This window comes from Pelophylax lessonae, assembly GCF_965119305.1.
Source record: "Pelophylax lessonae genome assembly, chromosome: 2".
NCBI classification, from domain to species: Eukaryota; Metazoa; Chordata; class Amphibia; order Anura; family Ranidae; genus Pelophylax; species Pelophylax lessonae.
Window position 1 is genome coordinate 427204672 of NC_138769.1, and position 26934 is coordinate 427231605.

Consider the following 26934-nt stretch of genomic DNA (forward strand, 5'->3'; position numbering starts at 1 on the left):
CACATGTAAATTCCTTTATTTTAAACAAATGCAAGTCAAATGTTGTTGTCATGGTAACCTTTCTGATAATATTCTGTTTATTAATAGTTGTTCTATGAATACATTGAAAAATTGCACAGCATATGCACTGATTGGGTAAAATGTATAAAAAGGAGTGCCTCAGATATGCATGTTTAGACATAAAATCAGAGTAATGCTTGGTGTTCAGTAACAATTGTGACTATACAGTAATGTCAGCAGATATTCTGCTTCCATAGTCATTTCTCTTCCCCCAGCCTACTGATTGGACAGTGAAGGAGCAGGATGTTGACAAGGTAATCTTGTGGTTTCATCTCCTCCAAGCAAGTATGTTGGTCTCTTGTACATGGGCATCAGACTCTAAAGCAAGTCAAATTCCCCATGTCATGAGTTATCCATTTAATTTTCTTTGCATTGCCTGTAAAGTTGTTTTTGCATATGTCAGTAACAGTTTAGATGCTAGCAAAAAGCCTGTGTACATTGGTCCTTAGGCTGACAATTGCATTTAACAGCTAAAACTCTTTTTGTGAGTGTACTGACTCTCCTTCTGACATTCTGGGTGCTGCTGTACAGAGGTTTACAGGGGGCTTTGATCAACTCAGATGCAGGTACATATGTTTGTTGTAAGATAGTTATTTATTTTGAGTGAATATTTAACTGGATTAACTTTTTAAATGTTTGCCTGGAATTCAACATTAGTTTGATTTACTAATAAGTTGACCTTGTTCTGTGTATTTTTTTCCATTGTGCCCCATTTTTACAATATCCTACTATCTGGAAGAAGGTGGTTGCATGACCCTGCCATAAACCTAACATAAACATACCAGAATCCCAAGGCTTCTGTGTTGCAATCTGGCTAGATCGTTTTTCAAGGCTTCAGCTATAGTTATAGCCAGCACCTGTCCCAACATATTTCTTTTTGATACTAAGAGCCGCACAGACGTCAGTTTTTTCATTGTTAGCCGCACAGACGTCAGTTTTTTCATTGTTGCTAGTTTTACTTTGGAATTGTCTGAAAAAGTTTTTTTGAAAATCTTATTCAGCTTGATCTTTACTTAAAGGGTAACTCCTTTTAAATTATGTTGCACCCATATTTAGGGTGTAACATGGTTGCAAGGAGATCTCTGTGAATGAATGAACTACAAGTCCCATCTGTCACAGCACTCCTAGTCTATTGACACATCTTTGACTTCAGCTTTCTAACTAAAAGTCTGTGCCTCAGTAAACACCTGAGCTGCAGGAAGAATTTTTCGGAGCCTGATCGTGGTTCAGTTCTTTGCAAGGTCATTTGCAAATAAAGTAATAAAAAAAACAAAAAAAACAAAACACTTTTTTGCTGCAAATATTGGTGCATTTATTTCTACTGTATTTATGTATTATTTGTAGAATGTGGAGTTAGCCTTTAGCTGTAAATTTAGTTTGTAATATAATATTGTTTTTTTTTTCTAGGTTTCTGAAAATTAATTCAGAACACTCACTACAGCTGGTAAGTGCTCCTTTTATATCTAATTATTATAAATATTTCCGTATGCACTGCAGTAAGCTCAGTAAACGTGTTACTTTTTGTGTTCTTTATGTGTTGTACCTTTTTTCTGTTTTTTGTAGGGGTAGCTTCGCTCTCGTAATTATGTATAGGTTAAAGTGAAATTGTCACCATTGCAATTCCTAAAGATGTTGTGTAATGACCTTCACAGCTTGGTAACCGTTGGGTTCACAGTGGCCTCCATGCTGATCTCCAGAATTTCCCGAGTTGCATGCATTGCATTTTGCATGTATGGCTTTTTGTGTAAGTTCTGCCCAAACCCATATGATACATTAGGGTGGTCTGCAGCAGGGAGTGTGAGTCCACAGAGCTAAAATAAAGAACTTGCTACTGAGTGCTCCAGTGTAGAAGGGGTTTATAATTAGTTTCTATGGGCACCACATGAGCAAAGCTTTTAGCCACAGAGGCCCAAATCTCGTTCCAAGTCTCTGATGGCATGGTTGCACCAAGATCACATTCCCATTTTGACACACAGGGATGGGATTGGTTTGGGTCGGTACAAAAAGTAAAGGGTACACAAATGAGATCAGACCAAGGCCTTGGGAGTTATCTGACAGAGCCCTTACGAAGACTGTAGGCGAGTATAAATCGCCAGTTATGAGCTGGAGAAAATGCTTACTTTGAAAGTATTAGATTGCCTCCCTTGGTTTGAGTATCTTGAAGAGTCTGGAAGAGTTTAATACTTGAATCCGGGGGCGTGGTCTCGGCGTGGATGGATGAGGACGTATGCTAGTTGAGCCCCCGGCCCAAAGTGCTTTCCCAGCCTTATTACACAGCATTAACCCCACTGATAACAGGGAACACCTCTGTCTGTTTGATTCCAGCCGCTACCGGCATAGAGCAATACTTGCTCCTGAATCCGCAGACGGCCTCTACTCCGGTCGGGAATAGGATGGCACCGCCCCCCACCGCCAGTATCCCTGCTGCTCTGGATCACGCAACCTCTATGCAGGGAGGTCACAGGGAGGAACACGACTTGCCACTGTTCTCCCCTCCTAGCCTCCTAGTGATCTATCTCCATGCCTACCTTACTCTTTCTCTATGTCTCCTGATGCAGGCGATGAAAATTACATTCTGGGTCCATGCCTCTTACCAGCAGCAGCTACCCCATCACACAGCCTTAACTGCAGCTATAACACTGATGCTGGCACCCAGCTGCTTGGCTCTACGTCACAGAACACAGTGAGTACTTTCCCCAAAGACACATTACAGCTCAGATCCCTCTCTGCACATCTGACCAAGCAGACCCTATGGACCTGTTAGGAACACTCCCTGTGCGCACTAAAGTGCTGTCTTGAATCTGCCACTAAAGAGTTAACTTAGTGCAGACTAATTGCACTAATTGGCAAAAGGCTGGCCTATTTAAACACCTCAGCAGCACTGAGCCTTTGCTGTCTTGTCTGCAGCTTTACCTGTACTTCCTGATCCTGAACCTGCTGTTTCCTGTTGACTTCCTGATCGACCTCCCGGCTTGTCCACTTCTTCGTCTGCTTGCTGCCAGCCCTGACCTTGGCTCGTTCCTGTGACCACTCTCCTGCCTTATCCTTGTCGGCTTATCTGCTTCCGATTCTGGACTTGTTCACCTCCTGGTGGGGCAACCCTGAGGACCGCAACCTGGTGTTCAGCACGCAGCAAAATCCATCCTCACCATCAGAGGCCCTGGTGAAGACCTGCTGTCACTTAGACTCCGCACCTCAGACTAGCCCAAGTCTACCACCAGTGTGACCCGTCCCTGTTCCTGTTGTACCAGATCCCGCGAGGCTACCTCTGCACGTCAGGCTCAGCCACGAGCACCATTACAGGACCTTTCTTCAGCAGTTACCCACAAGAGCCGACTTTGAAGCTCTAGCTAATCGAGTGGAATCTGCACTGAGAGGACGATTGCAGGTGCTCAAGCAAGAAGTGTCTGAGGTAGACGCTAGGGTGGCAGTTCCAGAACAGGATAAAGGATCACCTTCAATCTACTCATACTGACCTGGCTGACCAAGTTGTACAGCTTTACCTACTTCTTGACAACCTTGAAAATTGCAACCATAGACAGAACATCCAGCTTCGGAGGATTCCAGAGCATGTAACGCAGGCAGAACTCTGTTCACACGTTACTGCCATCTTTAACAGGTATCTGGATCGCCCCCCAGAAACGTAGGTTGTCATTGATAGGGTTCACCGTACCCTTGGCCCTTGATCTACCATTCAAGACAGGCCCAGAGATGTGCAGGCACGGAGAGTAGGAGTATTGGAATTTGATGGGGACACCTCCTGCCTGACATATCCAGAAAGAGAAAGACCCTGCTGATGTGCAGAGCCTTGAAACCCCTGCTGGAGAGGGTCTTGGAACTGGGGATGTCTTACACATGCAGTCATCCCTTCCACCTAAAAGTACGCAAAGGCAATTGTTCCTTTTCGCTGCGTCACCCATCGGAGTTACCTGGCCTATTAACCTTTGCTGAGATGGCTCCCTTGCATGTACCTAACTGGCTTACTACTGATACCTCCATGAATCCCCCAGATTGGGCGCCTCGGGGCAGACCTCAATGAGCCCGAGACAATTGCCGATTCCGAAGGAACGGACCATCTGCGTCACGGAATGATGAACGACGCTGATTGCCTCTCAGCCGTACCTTGTGATTTTTCTATCTATATACACTTGAAGAAAAGCGCCACTCCATCTTACCTTGAACATTTAATACTTAAATCCATGAGGATTTGCTTACAATAAACAGTTACTAAACCAGCTTTTAAGAAATGATGGAGTATTGAAGCCTGGAGGAAACAGAGTATTACCCAAAATGTATATAGAAGGTAGATGTCAATAAGGCTGTAAATGGACTTGAGGCAAACCCATAACCCCAGTGTGTGCTTGGTAACAGGGCAGGTGACTCTGATCTGACTCTTCGATAGTGAAGGCATGTTAGCTATCTGTATCTGGTTGGGCAGGTGGGCCTCCAGTAAACCCATAATGGAGTGTTGCTTGAGGCTTTCCACTGTGCCATTTTGGTTAGTTGCACTTCTTGGCACTACTTATGAAAAATTGGCAGACCCAGACCGCCATGTGTTTTAGTTCTGTAAAAAACAACTTTGCATCCTAATGGAAGGGGCCTCACTGTATCAGTTTTAGAATTTGACACTGTAATGCCTAAAGTGGAAAAGAGGGAATAGAATGTGGCAAGACCCTGACTAAGTACAAAAATGTGGGCAATAAAGATATACTGTATCTTATTTGTATATTCACAGACCATGGGATATAAACTTGTACTTTCAGGTGCCCTGACACTGGCAAAACTTTTGCAGACATGCCCCCTCAACGCCCCTGCTATACCCCTACCCCACTCCATGAGTTGTCAGTTTTTTGCCTGTGTCCTAAGGTGATGGATGTCTTCTCCCTTATGGGGAAATTACTCTTAGCCTAACAAGTAAATTTTTTTTGTCTGCAAACTCAGTAAAAGTTTTGTTAACATACAACCCCAAAAGCTGGCCAAGTTACATGAGCAATGGCATCAAGTTCATAAGGAAATCAGTGGGCTGGAGAGAATCGGGAGCACATCATCTATGAACAGGCATATTTTAAGATGATATCCAATCACCTTTACCCCAGTAATGTTCCGTTTGTAGCTTGGGCAAGAGGCTCAATGGCCAGAGCAAATAGCAGTGGCGACAGGGGGAGCCTCCTTTCATGCCCTGTGATATTGGGAATTCGCCTGAGAGATAGCCACCATAACTAATAGATGCTATTAAAGATGAGTAAAGGGCATCAATCCAATTCAAGAACAAAACACTGAACCCCCAGTGTTTCAACACTAATGCCTAGTACACACAGTGAGAAAATCGGACGAAAAATACCACTTACGGAGCAATTGCCCAATAATCTGATCTTAGTATACAACTTTCAAGAGGCAATCACGACAGTTAATGCAAAATTATCCAAAGGAACAAATATTAGGGATAGACCGATTATCGGCAAGGCCGATATATCAGCGGCCGATATGCACTTTCCCCGATATTGCTGATATTTTTGTGACGTTATTCTGCCTTCTTAGGCCGCCTCCCTCGCTTTGGAGAGCCTCATCTGGAGTCGCAACAAGTCTCGCGGGAGTGTATCACAGCCATACACTCACTCACAGCCAGCCACCCACATCCATAGGCCCTCTACCAGCCAGCCAGCCACAGGCACTGTACCAGCGAGCCAGCCACCCACAGGACCTGTACCAGCCAGCCACCCACAGGCCCTGTACCAGCCAGCCACCCACAGCCCCTGTGCCAGCCACCCATCCACCACAGGGTGCCAGCCCGCCAGCCACCCACCACAGGGTGTCAGACAGCCAGCCACCCACCACAGGGTGCCGGACAGCCAGCCACCCACAGCCCCTGTGCCAGCTACCCACCTACCACAGGGTGCTAGCCAGCCACCCACCCACCACAGGGTGCCAGCCAGCCACCCACCACAGGGTGCCAGACAGCCACCCAACACAGGCTGCCAGCCAGCCACCCACCACAGGGTGCCAGCAAGCCAGCCATTAAGCAAAAATTAACATGTTCAGTACCAGATTTGTGTCAAAAATTGTCTTTATTTTTCAAAACTTTAAATGTACAAAATATCGGCCCATATCGGCCGATACTGATACGTTGTGACCAAAATATTGGTATCGGCCCTGAAAAAAAACATATTGGTCTATCCCTAACAAATATGACATTTTTTTTGTTAAAAATTGAGTGAACAAGACCGCGCAGGTTCAGAAACGCAAGAATACACCACATTACAATACATGACATCATTACGGGAAGTTGTATTCTGTCTTATGAGAATTTCTAGTAACCTATTCCTTTTCGATATGAGATTAGCATGCAAAAAAAAAAATGGACAATCATTCCTCCTATATTCTCATTGTGTGTACTAGGCATAAGTGTAGGTAATCTCAACTGAGAGAGTTGAACACCTTTTGAATTTCCAGCCAAAGGAGCATTAGGGACATTTCCCGTGCAACGTGAAGAAGAAGTGAGATCCTACAAACATTGTCCCCTAACTTTCTGGTACAATCTAAAATCTAAATTAAATGCTAATATGGTTAATATTTTTTGTCAGTGTTGCTTCAGTCCTAGAATGGTTAATTTCCACATAATTACCAGCATCCTCATTGAAATGTAAGTGCATATTTCCTTGTGTCTTGTAAAATATGTCCAATGGGTGGGGAGGACAGCTGTAAGCATTTAGTGTAAACCAAAGTAGAGCCTTTATGGTCCTTTACTAGTCATACTATTCAGTGCAGCTGGAAGCAAAGTCTTCACCTTTTATATTTCTCAGCAGTATTTGTCATTAAACCACTCTGCAATGTCTATGGATTGGACAGCGGAATGAGTTTTACTTTACCAAATGGCTGCATACTACAGTTTTTACTTCAGAATTCTAGCCACAAGATTTAGGCCTCATGCACCCAGGTTTATTGCTAAATGCTGTATCTCCTGACAGGAGAAAATCTAGGCCTCATGCACCCAGGTTTATTGCTAAATGCTGTATCTCCTGACAGGAGAAAATCTAGGCCTCATGCACCCTGGTTTATTGCTAAATGCTGTATCTCCTGACAGGAGAAAATCAGCATTAAAGACTTACCAAAGCTGCATTTTTTTCAAATCAGTTTACCAGCGTTGGGTGTTCGGGTGTTTATTTTATTTTCCAAAATTTTTATTTTATTCTGGCTATTGAAATGAATAAACACCGAAGTGCTAAACAGATCTAGCGTTTAGGTGCGTTCAGAAGTGTCAAGCTTTTTTTTTTCTGTAAAACTCTGCTGCTCCTGGACGCACTGGCAATGGTGTTTTTTTTTTTCCCTGCCACTAAACACTGCTAAAAGCCTGTGTGTGTGGACACATAAGCTAACATGCATGGGAATTTAGAGGCAGGAAACAAAGACTCCTCTAGGAGCAGCTGAAAAATGTCCAGTGTGCATTAGGCCTTACAAGTATCGTATCTAATGTGGTTTCCTGGTGGAAAGTACATTTTCAAGGCATTTGGTTTATAAATAAATCTTGACGATAGACAGTCTATAATGTTTTAGGAAGCAAATTAATTGTAACCCAATCTTTTAGGCCCCTTTCACACATACGTTCCAATCAGTTCATCAGTTCAGTCACGTCAAAATGTATCAGTTTTTCATCAGTTTTTCATCCGTTTTTTCATCCGTTTTTCATCTGTTTTTCATCTGTTTTTTCATCCGTTTACATCCCTTTTTCGTCTGATCCGTTTTTTTGACGGATGAAAAATCGGGCATTCATCCGTTCCAAAAAACAGACATTGACGGAAGCGGATGAAAACGGATGTTAACGCATGATCATCCGTTGTCATCCGTTTTTACATAGAGATACATTGATGTCCGTTTTTCATCCGTCAACAGATGGATGAAAAACAGACAAACGGACCGTATGTGTGAAAGGGGTCTTAATGTTAAAGTAAACGTCTCCTGTTTTTACAATTTTTACAATTGAGAAACCTGTCCTGAGAAATGCAGGCATCCTTGACATACATGCATGTAAACAGGAGGTGAGATGCATTAAGATGCTGCAAAAGATGAAACAAAATGAAAATAAATATTTTATTTATTAAAAAATGGCACTAGTTTATGATACATAGGGTTTACATCTACTTTAAGAGTTTTGACACTTGTGTGAAAGGCCCCCTATATTTTTGCAACAAAGCTCCTTTTTATGTAACATAGGGGTTGATTTACTAAAACTGGAGAGTGCAAAATCTGGTGCAGCTCTACAAAGAAACCAATCAGCTTCCAAGTTTTTTTGTTGATTAAAGAGGTTGTACACCGAGAAAAAAATTTTTTCTCTTCTTTACATCCTGAAAGAGAAACACATAATGAGCTAGTATGCATCGCATGTATAGTCGCCCGTCTTCCGGGATCGCGACATCCGGCCATCTGTTTGGCCGGAGCCGCGGTGACGTCACTCCCGCGCACGCGCGCGGGAGCCGACGGTCACGGCACGGGGCTCTGAAGGAACGGCACGATCTGCCGTTCCTTCAGAGCGCATGCGCCAGTGACGTCACTGGCTGCATTAAAGGTAAATATCTCCTAAACGGTGCATGTTTAGGAGATATTTACAGTACCTATAGGTAAGCCTTATCATAGGCTTACCTATAGGTACAACTTCCTGAGGAGGGTTTACTTCCTCTTTAATTGAACAAGCTAAAGATATAAGCTGGTTGGCTACCATGCACAGCTTCACCAGATGTTGCACTCTCCAGTTGTAGTAAATCAACCTCATAGATTCAATGGAGAGCAATATCACCATGTGCAACAGGAAAGATACTACATTTTCCCACGGAGGGCTTATGTAGTCCCGTACTCTTGTTTGAACAGCCATTACTTGTTTCTTTAAAACATTTAGGGCTCATAGCAATATTTTAAGCCTGGAGTTTATATACAATGTATACATAACATACAGTATTGTATGCCGGTTTTGGAAGGCTTCCAGATTTCTAGCAAATGGTTTAATTGTGTGAAAATAGATATTTCATTTAAGCATGTTTTACATAGCTGGACAGCTGCACAAGCAGATGTGTTTTTTAGGTTTCCATAGTGGTCTCAAGTGATCTTCAGGATGTTTGCTTTGGCTCTTGGGTGTGCTTGGATGTATGGGAAGTTAAAATTATATTATGCTATATGTGAAAATGATGTGTGCGTGGGTTTCTTCCTTGGCTGATTGTCTCACAGATTAAAGCAGATGACATTTGATGAAGGAAAGGAAGACCCATCTTATTTCTTATTAGTACAATTTAAAAAAATGCTATTTAAAGTATTGTACTTATTTTCCTTATATTGTAGTATTCTATAGATAAAAATTAGTAGTGATTAAAGGACAGCTTTGCCTGGAACTGAAAGCTCAATTTTGCACTGCTGCAAACAAGTTGAAATATACAGAATATTTTCTTCCTTCATCTTCCTGAAATTCCAGTGATGAGTTATCCCTATATAGAGAGTGTGCTCCAAACAATATTTGAGAAGCTATCGCCTGCTTGCTGCAGGGAATTGTCATTAACCACTTGCCGACAGCCGCACGACTATGTACTGTGGCAGTCAGCCTCTCCTGGGCAAAGTGACGTATGGGTATGTCACTCGACGTATGGGTATGTCACTCGCCCTCGTTCCCTGCCTTCCCCGCGCGTGTGACCGGCGGCTCCGATGTCCCCGGCCACTCACGATCTTGCTCAGGAGAAGGAGAAAGACAGACAAGTGATGTAAACACAGCCGTCTGTCATTCTCCCTTAGATCATCACTGAGGCTATACGATCTTGCTATGTAGGATCGTATGTCTCTGTGATGATCTAACAAGCCACACCCCCTGACAGAATCACGCCCCTAGGGACACACTTAACCCTTTGTTCACCAACAAAGTTAACCCCTTCCCTGCCAGTGTCATTTTTACAATAACAGTGCATATTTTTAGCACTGATTACTGTAGTAATGTCACTGGTCCCCCCAAAAGTGTCAAAAATGTCAGTCAAGGGTCCGATCTGTCCGCCGCAATGTCGCAGTCCCGCAAAAAAAATTGCAGATCGCCGCCAGTTAGTTAAAAAAAAAACAATAAAAATGACATTAATCTTTCCCGTAGTTAGTAAGCACAATAACTTTTGCGCAAACCAATCAAAATATGCTTATTGCGATATTTTTTACCAAAAATATGTAGCACAAAACAAATTGGCTTGAAATGTTAAAAAATTTTGATTTTTACATTTTTTTTGAGAATTTTATATAAAAAAATGTGAAAGATATTGTTATTTTTTCAAAATTGTCGCTCGTTTTTTGTTTATAGCGCAAAAAGTAAAAATCGCAGAGGTGATCAAATACCACCAAAAAAAAGCTCTGCTTGTGGGAAAAAAAGGACATCACCTTTCCTTTTCAATCTGCAGCTCTGTAATTTTCTGTAAGATGCAATGCAATATGGCTACCTGGAGGTGTTCTGTACACAGAATGTGTACTGACCACACCCCTAATTTCTGGCTTTTGTAATTGGCTCACTGATCTTCCCAGAAGTCTGCACTAAGAAATAAGTCAGATATCAGGCATCCCCTGCAAAAAAAAATTTAATCTTTGGTGAGTTACTCCCAATGGGAAATCACTTTCCCCATGGACACAGACAAATACACAGGGGTTTCTTCAGAATAACAAAAGGTAGGAATCTGCAACAAAGTTTGTTGCAATCCTTGCAATGTACAGAGATCACTCAGAGGGGCATATTTTTTTCTCACCAAAAGTGGAGTTACACTTTAAAGCTAAAACCTGATGGGTGATTAAGACCACCAATGTCTATTCAAACACTTTCTAACTTGAAATTGCAGTCCTGGGTTAGGTTGACTTTTAGTGCCGGTTCACACATATGTGATGACAGACATCGCGTGTGATTCAGAGCCAGAGATGTATAGTAACTAAGTAGAACTAGTTCACTACTGTACTTAAAGCGGAGTTCCAGCCATTCACTCACCTGTCCAACGGTCCAGCGATGCGGCTGCCCGAAGCCTCGATCCTCTCCCTCGGCGCCGGCATCACTGCTGTGGGCACCCGGCTGTGACAGTTTGCGGCTTCACAGCCGGGTACCCACTGCGCATGCGCGAGTCGCGCTGCGCGACGTGATTGGCCAGCAATCTTCTGGGACCTCTGACGTGTCCCAGAAGATTGCAGGGAGGGAGGGGGAGAGGAGAACTTCCGTTCAGGGCGCCGCTGCGCTCCGAGCGAAAGTGGGAGCGGGTACCTGTCAAAACTAGGTACCTGCTCCCCCCCCCCCCCAAAAAAAAATGACATGCCAAATGTGTCATGTCAGGGGGTCAGGACTCCCTAAAGCGGAAGTTCCACTTTTGGGTGGAACTCCGCTTTAAGTACCGAAAGGCGGTATCTGTACTGTCCTGGAGTAGAATTTTTTTCTCCTACTTCCACTTTTACTTCACTACATTTTTTCGATGATTTCAATACTTCTACTCCGATATTTTTTTTTGTGCTGCATAGTTACTCGTTACTATTATAAAAATTACCACTGCCAGAACAGTAGATGGCAGGTTTCATGAAGCTGAAAACATGTGTATTATCAGCGCATACGAAAATAAATGCTACTGTATGTATAAATAAAAGCTGCATTTGAAATAATAAAAAACAATATGATGTTCAAACTTTTGACTTCTTTCTTTAATAACTACATAATACAGTACTTGTACTTTTACTTTCAGTACTTGAGTAGCAATTTTTTTTCAAAACTACTGGTACTTTTACTTTCAGTACTTGAGTAGCAAAATTTAAAAAAAAAAACTACTTGCGATACTTAAGTACAAAAAATGTTAAATACTTTAGTACTTCTACTCAAGTCACTTTTTTATCGAGCACTTCCACTTCTACTCAAGTCACTTTTTGATCGAGCACTTGTGCTTTTACTCACGTATGGGTTTCGAGAACTTTATACAACTCTGTTCAGAGCACACTGCACTGCAAATCACATGCAATGTCTGTGCGATGCAAATTCAGCCATACAGATTATATGGCTGAATTTGCATTACATTCAGGCACAACTTGCACAGGACGCTTTTTTGGGTCCACTCCAGAATCGGATCGCATGGGTGTTCACACCTATGCGATCCGATTCATGTCCGAACTGACAGTTCGCGCTGTGATATGCAAACTGACCTGGGGGTGTCGTTAACGTTGTATTGACACCCCCAACAATTCACATTTGGCAGTGTGTACTGCCTGCGAGATGAATGCGATGCGGGAACCCGCAGTGGATTCACAGGGTTCCCGCATCGCATATATGTGAACCGGGACTTAAAGTTAAACTCTGGGGAAAAGAAAAATCCTCTTGTGCATTGAGGCTACCCCTGCATTGAAAGGTTTAAATATTCGTTTATGACTAGGGTACCAGTAACAAGGACTTTATTAAGGCTTACCTATAAGTACTGTAAATATCTTCTAAACTTGCTCCGTTTAGGAGATATTTACATTTCATGCAGCCGATGACGTCATCAGCGCATGTGCTACGCGTGCCGTTCCTTCAGAGCCCTGTGCCGTGGATGGCGGCTCCCACGCGCATGCGTGAGAGTGATGTCATCGCGCCTTCTGCCAATCAGATGGCCGGAGGACGCGAACCAGGAAGCAGGACGGCTGAAAACGTCGGCCATGTCACTGGTGAGCGGACGGCACTGCGGGGGCTTTATTCTAAGGTAAGTATTTTATAATGAGCTAGCATGCGATTCATACTAGCTCATTATGCCTTTGTCTTACAGGGTTTTCTTTTTTTTTTTTTGGGTTTACAACCTCTTTAAAATGCAAAATCTGAACTATTTCACTAATAATGCTCCAATAAACAATTAATTGGAAATCTTTGAAAATTGTTTCTTTCCTAAACAAATAGGACTCAAGGCACCCTCCATTAGTCAATCTTTTGGCCAGTGCTCATTACAGTCCCATTTAAAAAAACTGCAGTTTATAATGCATAATCACCAAGCATGTAAATCCTATAGTAACTTGAGAAACTAATGCAATTGTGTAGTTGAATATGTTTTTGGGTTGGTTTGTCTAGTTGTGTAGCACCCTACAAGGTAGGTGCTAGGTAAAGTGTAGTAGGTCTTGTATGCTTATCAGCAGGGCCATGCTTTTCAGCTAGGCTGTCATGTGTTCCCAGGTGTGCCTGTTGAGTTGGGTAGTCTCCCCACTGTGTCCCAATGAGGGCTCTCATTGGGCAGTGGAGAAACCTGACCAATAGCACACCAGGGCTTGAATCCATCCTGGAAGGGCAGATTTTGCCACAGAGCATTCTGGGAGGGGGAATAAGCCTCTGGGGAGCACATGACAGGTTGTCTTTGGCAGGAAGCAGAGTCCCAGGAGGGAGGGCATGGCTGTCTCTCCTCCTGACAGGAAGGATTGAGTATCCCAGGTGGCTTGCCTGAGGGGGTACAGGGCTGAGCTGAGCTGCAGAGATGATCCGGTGTGCCGAGGACCAGCGGAGCTGAGATTGGACGAGTTTCAGGAAAGCATTCTCAGTCGTGAGTACTGAAAACTGCCCCTGGGGGTCTGCCTAGTGAAAGGGGACCACTCCGGAGAAGGTCAGAGGGATCCAGGAGCTAGCTAGCCGGTGCAGGAGCAAAGTAAAGGGGGTGCCAGACTTGACCCTGAAGAGAAAAAGGGGGGTGCCAGTGGTTGGGCCCTGAAGTGTACAGTGCAGTGTGTACAGTGTTAAGTGTTGCAGCAGCATTACAGAAGGCTAACTCAGTCAGGAAGAACTGGAGGGAGCAGTGTAAAAGACTTTTGAGCTAACCAGAGCGTCAGAAGTTAGTCTTCAGTACAGTCAAGGACTTTTGAGCTAACCAGAGTGTCAGAAGTTAAGTTTCAATACAGTTCAGCAAGTCAGTGATTTCAAGCACCAGCAAGCCTTGGTCGGTATCCAGATGGCGCCAGGTCAGCGCTGAAAGGCATTTGTACCTAGTTGAGCCAGAGGAGTATCCCACTCATTCCCTTCTCCCATCCCCATATAAAATAAACAAAACAAACCAAAGATGCCGAACTATTCATTGTCTTAGATCTCACACTTGGGCAATAGGCTTAAATGTGCTGTTGGTGTTACCAGTGACCATGGCAGACCCACATCAGGCCTAATGCCTGGAAATCCTGCTACAGTTGGAATTGTTTTCTTAAAAAGTCTTCCTTACGTCATTATTGGGCTCATGGCTGATACTCATGTAAGGCTCCATTCACACTTATACGACTTGTCATACGACTTTGTACATCAAAGTCGCATGACATGTCAAACCCCATGTTTTCCAATGAGTATCGTTCATATCTATTCGACTTGGTGTCCAATTCACACTTGTACGACTTCTCATGTGACTTTGGACATTAAAGTCGGAAGACAAGACGTATCTCATGTTTTCCAATGATAACCGTGACCTTTAAATAGGCTATCCCCCCTTCAGTCCATCATGAACGCTGCTGCCAGGCTCATCCACCTTACAAACCTCTCTGTGTCTGCTACCCCTCTTTGCAAATCCCTCAATTGGATGCCCCTCAACCTACAAATTAAATTCAAGTTACTGACCATAACTTACAAAGCCATCCATAACTTGGCACCCAGCTACATCACTAACTTGGTCTCAAAATACCACATTCTCTTCATTCCTCCAAGGACCTCCTGCTCTCTCTAGCTCCCTTGTCACTTCTTCCGATGCTAGCCTCCAGGACTTCTCCCGAGCCTCTACCCTCCTCTGGAATGCTCTACCCCAATTTGTCCGCCTATCTCCTACTTTGTTTACTTTCAGACGATCCCTGAAAACACATCTCTTCAGAGAAACCTATCTGGAAACCACCTAACAACCTAACAACTGTACTTATTTTCTCCATCAGCCCATCCCCCACAGTTATTATCTCTTGTATCTCTTGACCCTTCCTCTTAGATCGTAAGCTCTAACGAGCAGGGCCCTCTGATTCCTACTGTATTAAAATGTATTGTATTTGTACTGTCTACCCTCCAGTTGTAAAGCGCTGTGTAAACTGCTGGCACTATATAAATCCTTTATAATAATGATGTAGCACCCTACAGGTAGGTGCTAGGTAAAAGTATAGTGGGCCTTGGCTGCCTAACAGGAGGGCCATGATTTCAGCTGGGCTGTCATGTCTCCCAGGTGTGGTTACTGAGAGGGGAGTCTTCCCACTGGCTCTGTGAGAGGATTTTCATTGGGCAGTGGAGGAAATCCAATCAGTGGCCCATTCAGGCTTGTATCTACCCCAGAAGGCACATTCTGCCACAGAGGATTCTGGGAGTGGGTATAAGTTTGAGGGGAATACATGACGCAGCATCTTTGGCGGGAAGCAGAGTCCCAGGAGGGAGAGTACGGCTGTCTCTCCTCCTGTCAGAATGATCGGGTGTCTTGGGTGGCTACCTGAGTATCTAGAAGGGAGAGCTGAGTTGCAGACAGGATCCGTTGTGCCGAGGACCAGTGGAGGAAGAGGGGTTCAGTTCCAGGAAAGCCTTCCAAGGTCGTGAGTACTGTGAACTGCCCCTGGGGTCTGGCTAGTGTAGAGGGGGCCACTCTGGTGAAGGTCCCAGGGATCCTAGAGCCTGCAAGTGTAAAGGGGGTTGCCTAGTGAAAGGACCCTGGAGTGTAAAGGTGGTTGCCTAGTGAAATTACTCTGAAGTGTAAAGGGGGTTGCCTAGTGAAAGGACTCTGAAGTGTAAAGGGGGTTGCCTAGGGAACGGACCCTGAAGTGTAAAGGGTCGCCAGCAGTTGGGCCCTGAAGAGTTAAGTATGCAGTGTTAAGAGTTGCAGCAGTACAAGCAGTCACAAGGAACTACCTCAGTCAGTGAAGGGCTGGAGGGAGTCATACACAGGACTTTTGAGCTAGAGAGTGTGTCAAGAGTCATGGATCATTACAGTCCTGGATCTTCTGAGTTAACCAAGGAGTTAAAATCAATGTTTCAGCACTTTCAGCAGAACAGTATTTAAAGCGCCAGGAAGCTTTGGTCGGCATTCAGCTGGTGTCTGGACAGCGCCAACGGGCATTTTTCTGTACAGTGTTCCAGTTAAACCTAGTTGAACCAGAGGAGTATCCCACTCATTCCCTTCTCCCATCCCCATTATGAAATATACAACACAAACCAAAGATGCCAGAATGGTCATTGTCTCAGTTCTCACACATGGGTTTTCAACTTAAATGTTTCCAGTAACAATGACAGACCCACCTCAGGCCCAATGCCTGGAAATATTGCTCTAATAATAATATGTGCAACTTAAAGTTGCAGCAACTTCAAAGTCGTTCATGCACTATTTTGGTTCAATTTTAATGCAACTTGAGGACCATGTGAACATATGGACTTTAATGTTAGCCCTCAAAAGTGGCATGAAAGTCATACCTATATGTTTTACGTGCAACAGTTGTCCATTATCATTGGTCAAAGCCAAACTCGCATCCAAGTGGCACCTATTCAAAGTTGTATTCCAAAGACGCTTGACTTTGGAGTTGTACAGGTGTGAATGGAGCCTCAAAGTAGTTCATGCACTACATTAGTCTGAATTTTCATGCAACTTGAGGGACATAGACTTCAATGTTAACCTTCAAAAGTTGCATTAAAATCGAACCTGAATGTTATACATGCGACAACTGTGCAACAGTTGTCCATTATCATTGGTCAAAGCCAAAGTCACATCTAAGTTGCACCCATTCAAAAATGCACCACACTTGCTCTCCAAAGCCGCAAAACTTTGGAGTCGTACAAACGTGAGTGGAGCCTTAGTTAGAGCTTAAATCCATAAAATGCAGTGTGACTTATGTTGGAAGATGCAATTAACTGTCTGTATTCTACTCTTTTTATGGATTCATGTTATGCAGATTGGGAGTATCCAAGACAGCCTATGATAGTGGCACCTTTAGTCAAGGCCAAAAGGCAGAAGGAGAAGCCACTTGCTAACTTTCTTGAAATGCAAAACCATTTTGTTAGTACAGAGTATATGTATGTAATTTTCTCTACTTTTTATTTATGTCTTCCCAGGCAAGCATATATCATCAAGAAACAGAGCCATGGTATGCAGGCCGAGTGTATTCTAGGTATTGGAAGCATTACAGTCAGGCAATGCAGTGGCTGTACAGACATAAGAGAGCATATAGAATGGCAATGGCATCTCTCTATTATCCTCCCTGGTACCTGGCTGAAACCTTTCAAGCCGGTCGCTATACTGTTTGTGAAGGGGAATCCTCTCGCTCAATCACCTACACAGGCTCTCAAAAGCAATCACACCGACCATGTCCATGTTTAAAGGTATCTTCTTCAAAGGACAAGGAGTCTGATATGGAGCAGGAAGCTGCTGCATCAACAGATTCTGAAGAGGGTGGAATAGAATGTGATATGAGTAACATGGAGATCACAGAAGAGCTGCGCCAATATTTTGCACAAACGGAGAAACACCGGGAGGAATTAAGTGAGTAAAACCATTTATATCTGTTATTAAATGTTATTCATTTACAGTAACATTTTACTGTAGTGCACTGTTTAATTGGGCGACTATGTGGCAAATGAGGTTTAATGTTTATAAATGTAAACATGGGAGCTAAGAATATGCATGCATCATACATACTAGGGGGAGTAGAAGTGGGGGAATCAATGGTGTAGAAGGATCTGGGTGTTCTGGTAGATCAAAAGCTTAACCACTTAAGCACCGGAAGATTTTACCCCCTTCCTGACCAGGGCCTATTTTGCGATTCGGCACTGTGTGACTTTAACTGACAATTACGCGGTCGTGCGACGCTGTACCTAAACGGATTTGACGTCCTTTTTTTCCCCACAAACAGAGCTTTCTTGTGGTGGTATTTGATCACCTGTGCGATTTTTTGATCATGCGCTATAAACAAAAAAAGAGCGTCAATTTTGCAAAAATAGCAATATTTTTCACATTTTTTTATATGAAATTCCCCCCCAAAAAAAATGTAAAAATCTAAATTTTTTAACATTTTCGTCCAATTTGTTTTATGCTACATATGTTTGGTAAAAAAAATCACAAAAAGCGTATTTTGATTGGTTTGCGCAAAAGTTATCGCGTTTACTAACAAAGGGAAAGATTTTTGTCATTTTTTTTAACGTGTAATGGCGGCAATCTGCAATTTTTTTTGCGGTACTGCGACATTGCGGCAGACAGATCGGACCCTTGACTGACATTTTTGACACTTTTGGGGTTATCAGTGACATTACTGCAGTAATCAGTGCTATACATATGCACTGTTACTGCAAAATGGCACTGGTAGTGAAGGGGTTAAATTTATTTGAGAGGGAGGGGTGGTGTGTGTCCCTAGGGGTGTGATTCTAACTGTGATTGGCTGTGGCTTGAGCTGTAGAAACAGTGATCAACGGTCCTACATAGTAGAACCGTATGATCACTGTTTCTACACAGGGGAGAATGACAGGCGGCTTGTTTACACTAGCCGCCTGACTTTCTCCCTCTGCAGCGACGATCGCAGAGTGACCGGCGGACATCGGGTCCGCCGGTCACACGCGCGGGGGGGTCCGTGACCACGCCTCCGGGGGTGCGCGCTCCCTAGACCCTCACAGGCTAGCGACGTAGATCTACGTCACTCTGCCTGTGAGGGGCTCACTGCCGACGTAAATAGTTGTGCGGCAGTCGGCAAGTGGTTAATAATAGCCTGCAATGCCAAGCTGCGGTTTCCAAAGAAAGCAAAGTTCTTTCTTGTATTAACCACTTGCTTTCCAAAATGGGGTAATTTTGTGGGCATTTCCATTGTCCTGGTGCTCCAGAGTCTTTAAAATTGTTATAGGTTGTCAGGAAATGATATGTATAATTTTTGCTCCTAGAACACCTGGAGGTGCTACTAAGATGTTTGACCTCTGTACGTGGTCAGGCTGTGGAAAAGTCCCACACATGTGGTATTACCATACTCAAAAGGAGTAGCAGAGTGTATTTTGGGGTCTAGTTGCAAGTATGCCAATACTGTGTGAGAGAAATAACTTGATAATATGACCATTTTGTGAAAATAAATAAATAAATCTTCATTTTGCAAAGAATTGTGGAAAAAAAATTACAACTTCAAAAAACTCACCATGCCTCTTACTAAATACCTTGGAATGTCTGCTTTCCAAAAAGGGGTCATTTGTGGGGTATTTGTATTTTACTGGCTTGTTAGGGTCTCAAGAAATGAGATCGGTCGTCAGTACATAAGGTGTGAGCAATTTTCAATGATTGGCACCATAGCTTGAAGACTTTATAACCTTCACAAAGGCCAAGTAATTTATACTTATTTGGGTTTTTTTTTTACCAAAGATATGTAGCAACATAAATTTTGGCCAAAATGTATGAAGAAAAATTACTCAATTTGCAAAATTTTAATACCGTAAACAAAGAAAAATGCATTTTTTTACAAACGTTTTAGTCTTTTTTATTTATAGCACAACCCCCCCCCCCCCAAAAAAAAAAAAAAAAAAACAATGATGATTAAATACCACCAAAAGAAAGCTCTGTTTGTGTGAAAAAAGGACCAAAATTTCATATGGGTACAGTGTTGCATGACTGAGTAATTGTCATTCAAAATGTGAGAGCACTGAAAGCTGAAAATTGGTCTGGTTAGGAAGGGGGTTTAAGTGCCCAGTGGTTAAGTGGTTAAGAGAGGTATGGACTGCAAAGAGAGAGATATCACTTTGCCCCTGTATAAATCATTAGTAAGACCTCGTTTGGAATATGCAGTTCAGTTTTGGGCACCAGTTCTCAAAAAGGATATCGGGGAACTGGAGAAAGTGCAGAGAAGGGTAACCAAACTAGAGGCCTGGAGGAGCTCCGCTATGAGGAAAGTTTAGAGGAACTGAATTTATTCTTTCTTGAGAAGAGGAGATTAGGGGGGATATGATCAACATGTACAAAAACGTAAGGGCTCCAGATAGTGAATTTTGTGTGGAGTTATTCACTTTAAGGTCATCACAGAGGACAAGGGGGCACTCTTTACGTCTAGAGGAAAAAAAGATTTATTCTCCAAATACGGAAAGGTTTCTTCACAGAAAGAGCTGTGAAAATGTGGAATAGGCTCCCTTCAGAGGTGGTTCTGGTCAGCTCAGTAGATAGCTTTAAAAAAGACCTGGATTCTTTCCTAAATAAATATAATAAAACTTGGTAATCACATTTATAGGTAAAGTTGATCCTGGAAATATCCGATTGCCTCTTAGGGGATCAGGAAGGAATTTTTTCCTCTGCTGGAGCAAATTGGATCATGCTTTGCTGTTGTTTTTTGGCTTCCTCTGGATCAACTGTGGGTATAGGATTGTGTATATGGGATTGTATGGTTGTTTTTTTTGGGTTGTGGGTTGAACTAGATGGACTTGTGTCTTTTTTCAACCTGACTAACTATGTAACTATGTTATTTTTGGAAGTTGTAGGGAATAGTAAAACCTTTTTGTGCTGTTTGGTACAAAAACCAAAAGAAAATGAATTCAATGGGACACAAAGACACAACAGGAAGTGAGAAGAAATCTCTCCAAAGTGAAAGGAAACCCCTTTTTAGAAAGTTGTCGCTGAACTGAGTGCCCCTTTTGGAAGATTTGGATTGGAGAACTCAGCTCCTTTTCTGGTGACAACCATAACATTTTGGTCTTCTCATCACAAGATGATAGCGGTCACCAGAAGAAATATAGAGCATAAATCTCTCCCAGGGGAAGGCAGGGGGATGGAAACAGCAATACAACCTGTGAGACCTGAAGCTTTCCCTACTATATCCATAACTAACATGGAAGCGGTTTAAAATCATAGTAACTGATTCTCATAGTCCACTTCCACATGCATTGATTGACTCTTAAAGCAGTAGTAAACTGTGTTTTTTTTTTTTTCACTCCTACCTACAGGTAAGCCTATAATAAGGCTTACCTGTAGGTACAGTGAATATCTCCTAAACTTGCACCGTGTAGGAGATATTAACATTGCATGCAGCTGATGACATCATTGGAGCATGCGCTCTGAAAGTCCGGTATACTGTGCCGGACTGTCAGAGCTCTTTCAGTAAATGAGGGCTCCAGTGCACATCTGAGGGAGTGACGTCATCGTGACCCCGGCCATTTATGTAGCCAGAGGCCGCAAAACCGGAAAGAAGACCGGGTGAAGATAGAATCCCTGTCAGCAGTGAGGGATTCCACTCAAAGTGGAAGTTCCTCTTTAGGGACTCATCCCCGCTCTTCTTGCACAATTGGCAAGGAGCAGGGGAGGGAGGGGGAACAGGTACCCGATTTTTACAGGTACCTGCTTCCCACTTCCGTCCGAGCCCTGCGACGTTCAGAAACACAAGTTCTCCTCCCTCCCCACTGCATTCTTCTGGGACACTGACAGGTCCCAGAAGACTGCATCCAGCATTCAGGCTGCGTAGCATGACTTGCGCATGTGCAGTAGGCACCCGGCTGTGAAGCCAAAAGCTGTCACAGCCGGATGCCCATAGTGAAGATGCACGAGCCACCAAGGGAGGACAGGGGTGAAGACGTCTGGGCTGAATGCACCCCTGGATCATGGAACAGGTGAGTGGCTGTTTTTTAAAAGTAAGCAGCTGGACTTTTTGTAGTAGCTGACATTTATCTTTTTCAAAGGTGGCTGGAACTCCTCTTTAAGGTAAGTCTCGCATTATGTGCTAGTATGCGATGCATACTAGCACATTATGACATTGCTTTGCAGAAGATTTGTTTTTTAGATGCCGTTTACTACCGCTTTAAATATCAAATAATAATCTGGGGTGTTACATTTTTTTTCTGTCTATACAGTAAACCCCCCTCCATTGCGGGGGTTACGTTCCGGACCCAGCCGCGAAAAGTGAAATTCCGCGAAATAGAAAAACCCTATTAAAATGCATTGTAGGCATGTTTTTTTACTGTCACTGTACGTGTAGAAGCATTTTAAGGTCTTTAAACACACTTTTAAAACAATAGAAACTCATTTAAACACATAAAAGATACTAAGAGACATAGCAAGAGCTATGGAAAACACAAAAATATTTCATTTTTAATGATTTATATAGTAAAATAACATTACAAAAAAAACCGCGAATTACCGGGACCGCAAAAACTGAACCGCGATGTAGCGGGGGATTACTGTATACTGCTTAGCAACTATGAATTAAACTTACTAAACAAGATTTGTAAAATGTGAACAACACAATTCTAGTTTTGGTATATATCGCAGCTTTTTATTGTTGAATTTTTGCTTTGTGCAGTGAATCAGTTTTATCCGAATTTGTTTTGTGAGTAGCTGTCCAAGTCAAACTCTCCATGTAAAGTAACTAGATTGTAGGGAAATTGCACATATAACTGCACGTAGGAGTCATATGGAGTGATATATGCCAACACATCCTGATTTCGTTTTTTTTTTCTTATAGTTAAGTTCCTGTTCCATTTTCACACATACTTTATACTACCATCTGGTTGATCTGAATATAACATATTCTTCATTATTAGCACAGTTTTTCTTCTGTCATTCATTTCAGATTTGTTTAAGTTTTTTTTATAGATTGACACGATCATGTAAAATACCTTGCAGCACCCAAAAAGAGATTTCCTAAAATATGCCCTGTTTATGTAATGCAGACAGAAAGTAGCATAGTTTGTTCTTGATAGAGCTTGTGCTTTATGGCATGCCAGTTACTTTGCCTAAGACATGATCATGCTCCGCTTCGCTAAAAACATTGCAATCCCACACTTCAAAGTTTCCATAACAACAGAACAGAGTGCTTAGAAAGGCTCCATTGACAGGACTCAATAGGGCCTCTTTAAGTAGGAGAGAGCTGGAAGCTCCAAAGGAACAAAAGGGAGAGGAACACAGTCTGAAATTGATTCACATCTTTCTAAATGTATACCCTTTATTTCTTCTTCCTTCTTGTAACTTAAAGTAGAACATATTTACAGTATCTCACAAAAGTGAGTACACCCCTCACATTTTTGTAAATATTTTTTATATCTTTTCATGTGACAGCACTGAAGAAATTACACTTTGCTACAATGTAACGTAGTGAGTGTACAGCTTGTATAACATTGTAATTTTGCTGTCCCCTCAAAATAACTCAACACACAGCTATTAATGTCTAAATCGCTGGCAACAAAAGTGAGTACACCCCTAAATGAAAATATCCAAATTGAGCCCAAAGTGTCAATATTTTTTGTGGCCACTATTATTTTCCAGCACTGCCTTAACCCTCTTGGGCATGGAGTTCACCAGAGCTTCACAGGTTGCCACTGGAGTCCTCTTCCACTACTCCATGACGACATCACAGAGCTGGTGGATGTTAGAGACTATTCGCTCCTCCACCTTCCATTTGAGAATGCCCAACAGATGCTCAATAGGTTTTAGGTCTGGAGACATGCTTGGTCAGTTCATCTCCTTTACCCTCAGCTTCTATAGCAAAGCAGTGGTCGTCTTGGAGGTGTGATTGGGGTCTGTCATGTCACATAGTAGGTGAGGTGAGGTTGAATAAAGACAATAGTCCATCCAGTTCAACCTGTGTAGGTGTATGTGGCCGTAATCATCTCGCATACCCCTGAATGTTCTGATTCTTGAGATGTACATCTAAGAGTCTTTTGTAAGCCACCATACTTCCCGCAGAAACCACCTCTTGTGGTAGAGAATTCCACAATCCTGTAGCCCTAACAGTAAAGAACCCCCCACGTTGCCTGAGGTTAAAACGCTTCTCTAATCGCATTGTATGCCCTCTAGTCCTCATGCAATCCTTCCGACTGAATAGCATTTTTTCTATGCTGAGATCATCATTGAGATATTTATAAATTGCTATCATGTCCCCTCTCAGGCGTCTCTTCTCCAGGGAGAATAAATCAAGCGATTGCAGATGCTCTTCATAATTAAGGTCCTCCAATCCCCTAATTAGTTTAGTTGCCCTTCTCAGGACTTTCACCAGCTCCAACACATCCCTCCTGAGGACCGGCGACCAGAACTGGACAGAATACTCCAGATGCGGTCGGACCAGAGTTTTATAAAGTGGAAGGATTATAGTTTTATCTCTGGAATACATCCCTTTCTTTATGCATGCTAATATTCTGCCGGCTTTGGCAGCTGCCGCTTGACATTGCATGCTATTGCTTAGTCTATCCTCTACCAAGACTCCCAGATCTTTCTCCATTTTTGATTCCCCCAAAGGTTCCCCCCCTAAAGTGTATTGTGCTTTTATGTTTTTAGTCCCCAAGTGCAAAACCTTACACTTCTCCACACTAACCTCATTTGCCATGTCGTTGCCCACTCCGTTATTTTGTCCAGGTCATTCTGTAGGATATCTGCTTCATGCTGTGCAGTTATTGACCTGCCCAATTTTGTGTCATCTGCAAAAACTGATATAGAGCTACTGATCCCGTCCTCAATGCTGTTTATGAATAAATTGAACAAGGTTGGTCCCAGGACTGAGCCTTGGGGGACCCCACTTACCACCTCAGACCTGTCTGAGTATGCGCTATTTATTACCACCCTTTGGACACGCCCTTTTAGCCAGTTCCGTATCCAAGAGCAGACCTTGCGGTCGATGCCTGCAGACCTTATTTTATAAATTAAGCGCTTTTGGGGAACTGTATCAAACGCCTTAGCGAAATCCAGGTACACCACATCCACTGGTTTCCCCCTATCTAGCTCACAGCTCATCTCCTCGTAGAATGTTAAGAGATTGGTTTGACAAGAAGGCCCATTTGTAAACCCGTGCTGGTTATTGCTGATGATGTTGTTGTCTTTAGCAAACTCTACAATATAGTCCCTTATCATCCCCTCCAGAAGTTTACATACTATCGATGTCAGACTGACAGGCCTATAATTTCCCGGGACATGCCTCTGCCCTTTTTTGAATATCGGTATCACGTTAGCTTTCCTCCAATCCCCTGGTACATTTCCTGTCATAATACTGTCAGCAAAGATCAGAAACAGTGGTCTAGATATACTGTAGTCTTACTAAGTTCTTTGAGTACTCTCGGATGTATGCCATCCGGGCCTTGTGATTTATTTGTGTTAATTTTATCCAGCCTTTCCCTAATTTCACCCTCTGTTAGCCATAGTGGCAAGTCCTGTGTATTACTACTAACCATATAGTCGTGGTCAGTGTACCCCTCCTTTTCCTGAGTAAAGGCTGACGAGAAAAAGGCATTCAGCACGGTTGCCTTTTCAGTGTCCTCTGTAACCATCCTCCCATCATCGTTATTTATGTGTGCAATATGCTCTGCTAGTTTTTTTGCTGTTGATATATTTAAAGAATTTCTTTGGGTTCTTTTTACTATCCTCTGCTATTTGTCTCTCAAAGTTGATTTTAGCCATTTTGATTTCGTATTTACTTATTTGCCTCCTTGTATTGCTTGAAAGCCGATACTGTGCTCTCTGATTTATATTTCTTGAAGGCCATTTTTTTTTCCCTTAATACGTTTTTTAACATTACGGTTTAGCCAGCCAGGTTTGGCTTTGTCTCTTCTAAATTTATTTCCCATAGGAATGCACTGCGAGATAGATTTGTTTAATATGTTCCTAAAGCAATTCCATTTTTCCTGGTCAGTGTTCCTAGGGTTTGGTCCCAGTTTACCCTTTCCATCATGGAGCACAATTTGGGAATGTTTGCCCTTCTGAAGTTTAGGGTTCTTAAGTTCCCCACTTGCCTTGTTATATTGTTATTTACGCTAAATGTGATCATCCTGTGATCGCTAGAGCCCAGGTTGTCCTGGACTCCTACCTCCGAGATTAGGTCTGGGTCATTAGTGATCAATAGATCCAGGACTGCATTTTCTCTAGTAGTAGAATCCACCAACTGAGACATGTAGTTGTCCTGTAAGGTTTCCATGAATAGACGGGCCTTCTGTGAGTGTGTAGTCCCCTCTTCCCAGTCAATGTCGGGATAATTGAAGTCCCCCAATATGATGACTGATCCCAGTTTTGCCACTTTTCCCAACAGTGATATAAATTCCAGCTCTACCTCCTCCCTTTGGTTGGGTGGCCTATAGCCAACCCCCACAATTACTTTTCTCTTTTCTTCTTCCCTGTGGAGTTCTACCCATACAGATTCTAACTCCATACTCCTCCCTTCCATAATATCACTCCTCTCTATCACCCTTACATTATTCTTAACATAGAGATATACCCCTCCCCCTCTTTTTCCTACCCTGTCCTTCCGGTATTCCTACCCTGTCCTGTTGGAATACTGCCTAAGCCCATTTCCTGAAGGGAGGGGATCATGCTCTGCTTCAGTATGTCACAGTACATGTTGGCAATAATGGTTCCCTCAATGAACTGTAGCTCCCCAGTGAGGGAAACACTGATGCAGCCCCAGATCAAGACACACCTGGTTGCCGCCACACAGGCTTGACACCATCTCAACCAAATAAGTTTATCTTTGTCTCCTTAGACCACAGGACATGGTTTCAGTAATCCATGTCCTTAGTCTGCTTGTCTTCAGCAAACTGTTTGCAGGCTTTCTTGTGCATCATCTTTAGAAGAGGCTTCCTTCTGGGAGGATAGCCATGCAGACCAATTTGATGCAGTGTGCGGCGTATTGTCTGAGCACTAACAGGTTGACCCCCCACCCCTTCAACCTCTTCAGAAATGCTGGCAATGCTCATACGTCTATTTCCCAAAGACAACCTCTGGATATGATGCTGAGCACTTGCACTCAACCGTTTTGGTTGACCATGGCGAGGCCTGTTCTGAGTGGAACCTGGTCTGTTAAACTGATGTATGGTCTTGGCCACCATGCTGCAGCTCAGTTTCAGGGTCTTGGCAATCTTCTTATAGCCTAGGCCATCTTTATGTAGAGCAACAATTCTTTTTTTTAGATCCTCGGAGAGATCTTAGCCATGAGGTGACATGTTGAATTTCCAGTGACCGGTATGAGAGAGCGATAACACCAAAT

General features: G+C 43.0%; 1 protein-coding gene across 1 annotated transcript in view; it reads left to right on the top strand.

The window, feature by feature from the left end:
• Positions 1–303: 303 nt before the first annotated feature.
• GEMIN8 (gem nuclear organelle associated protein 8) overlaps positions 304–26934 on the top strand; it is a gene marked incomplete at its 5' end in the record, with an annotated part of 49122 nt that continues 22491 nt past the window's right edge. The window contains 4 exons of the mRNA XM_082248103.1: positions 304–314; positions 1468–1504; positions 16467–16559; positions 17081–17507. Of these exons, the coding sequence (XP_082104229.1) occupies positions 304–314; positions 1468–1504; positions 16467–16559; positions 17081–17507 (568 nt within the window). The remainder of the gene's footprint in view (positions 315–1467; positions 1505–16466; positions 16560–17080; positions 17508–26934) is intronic.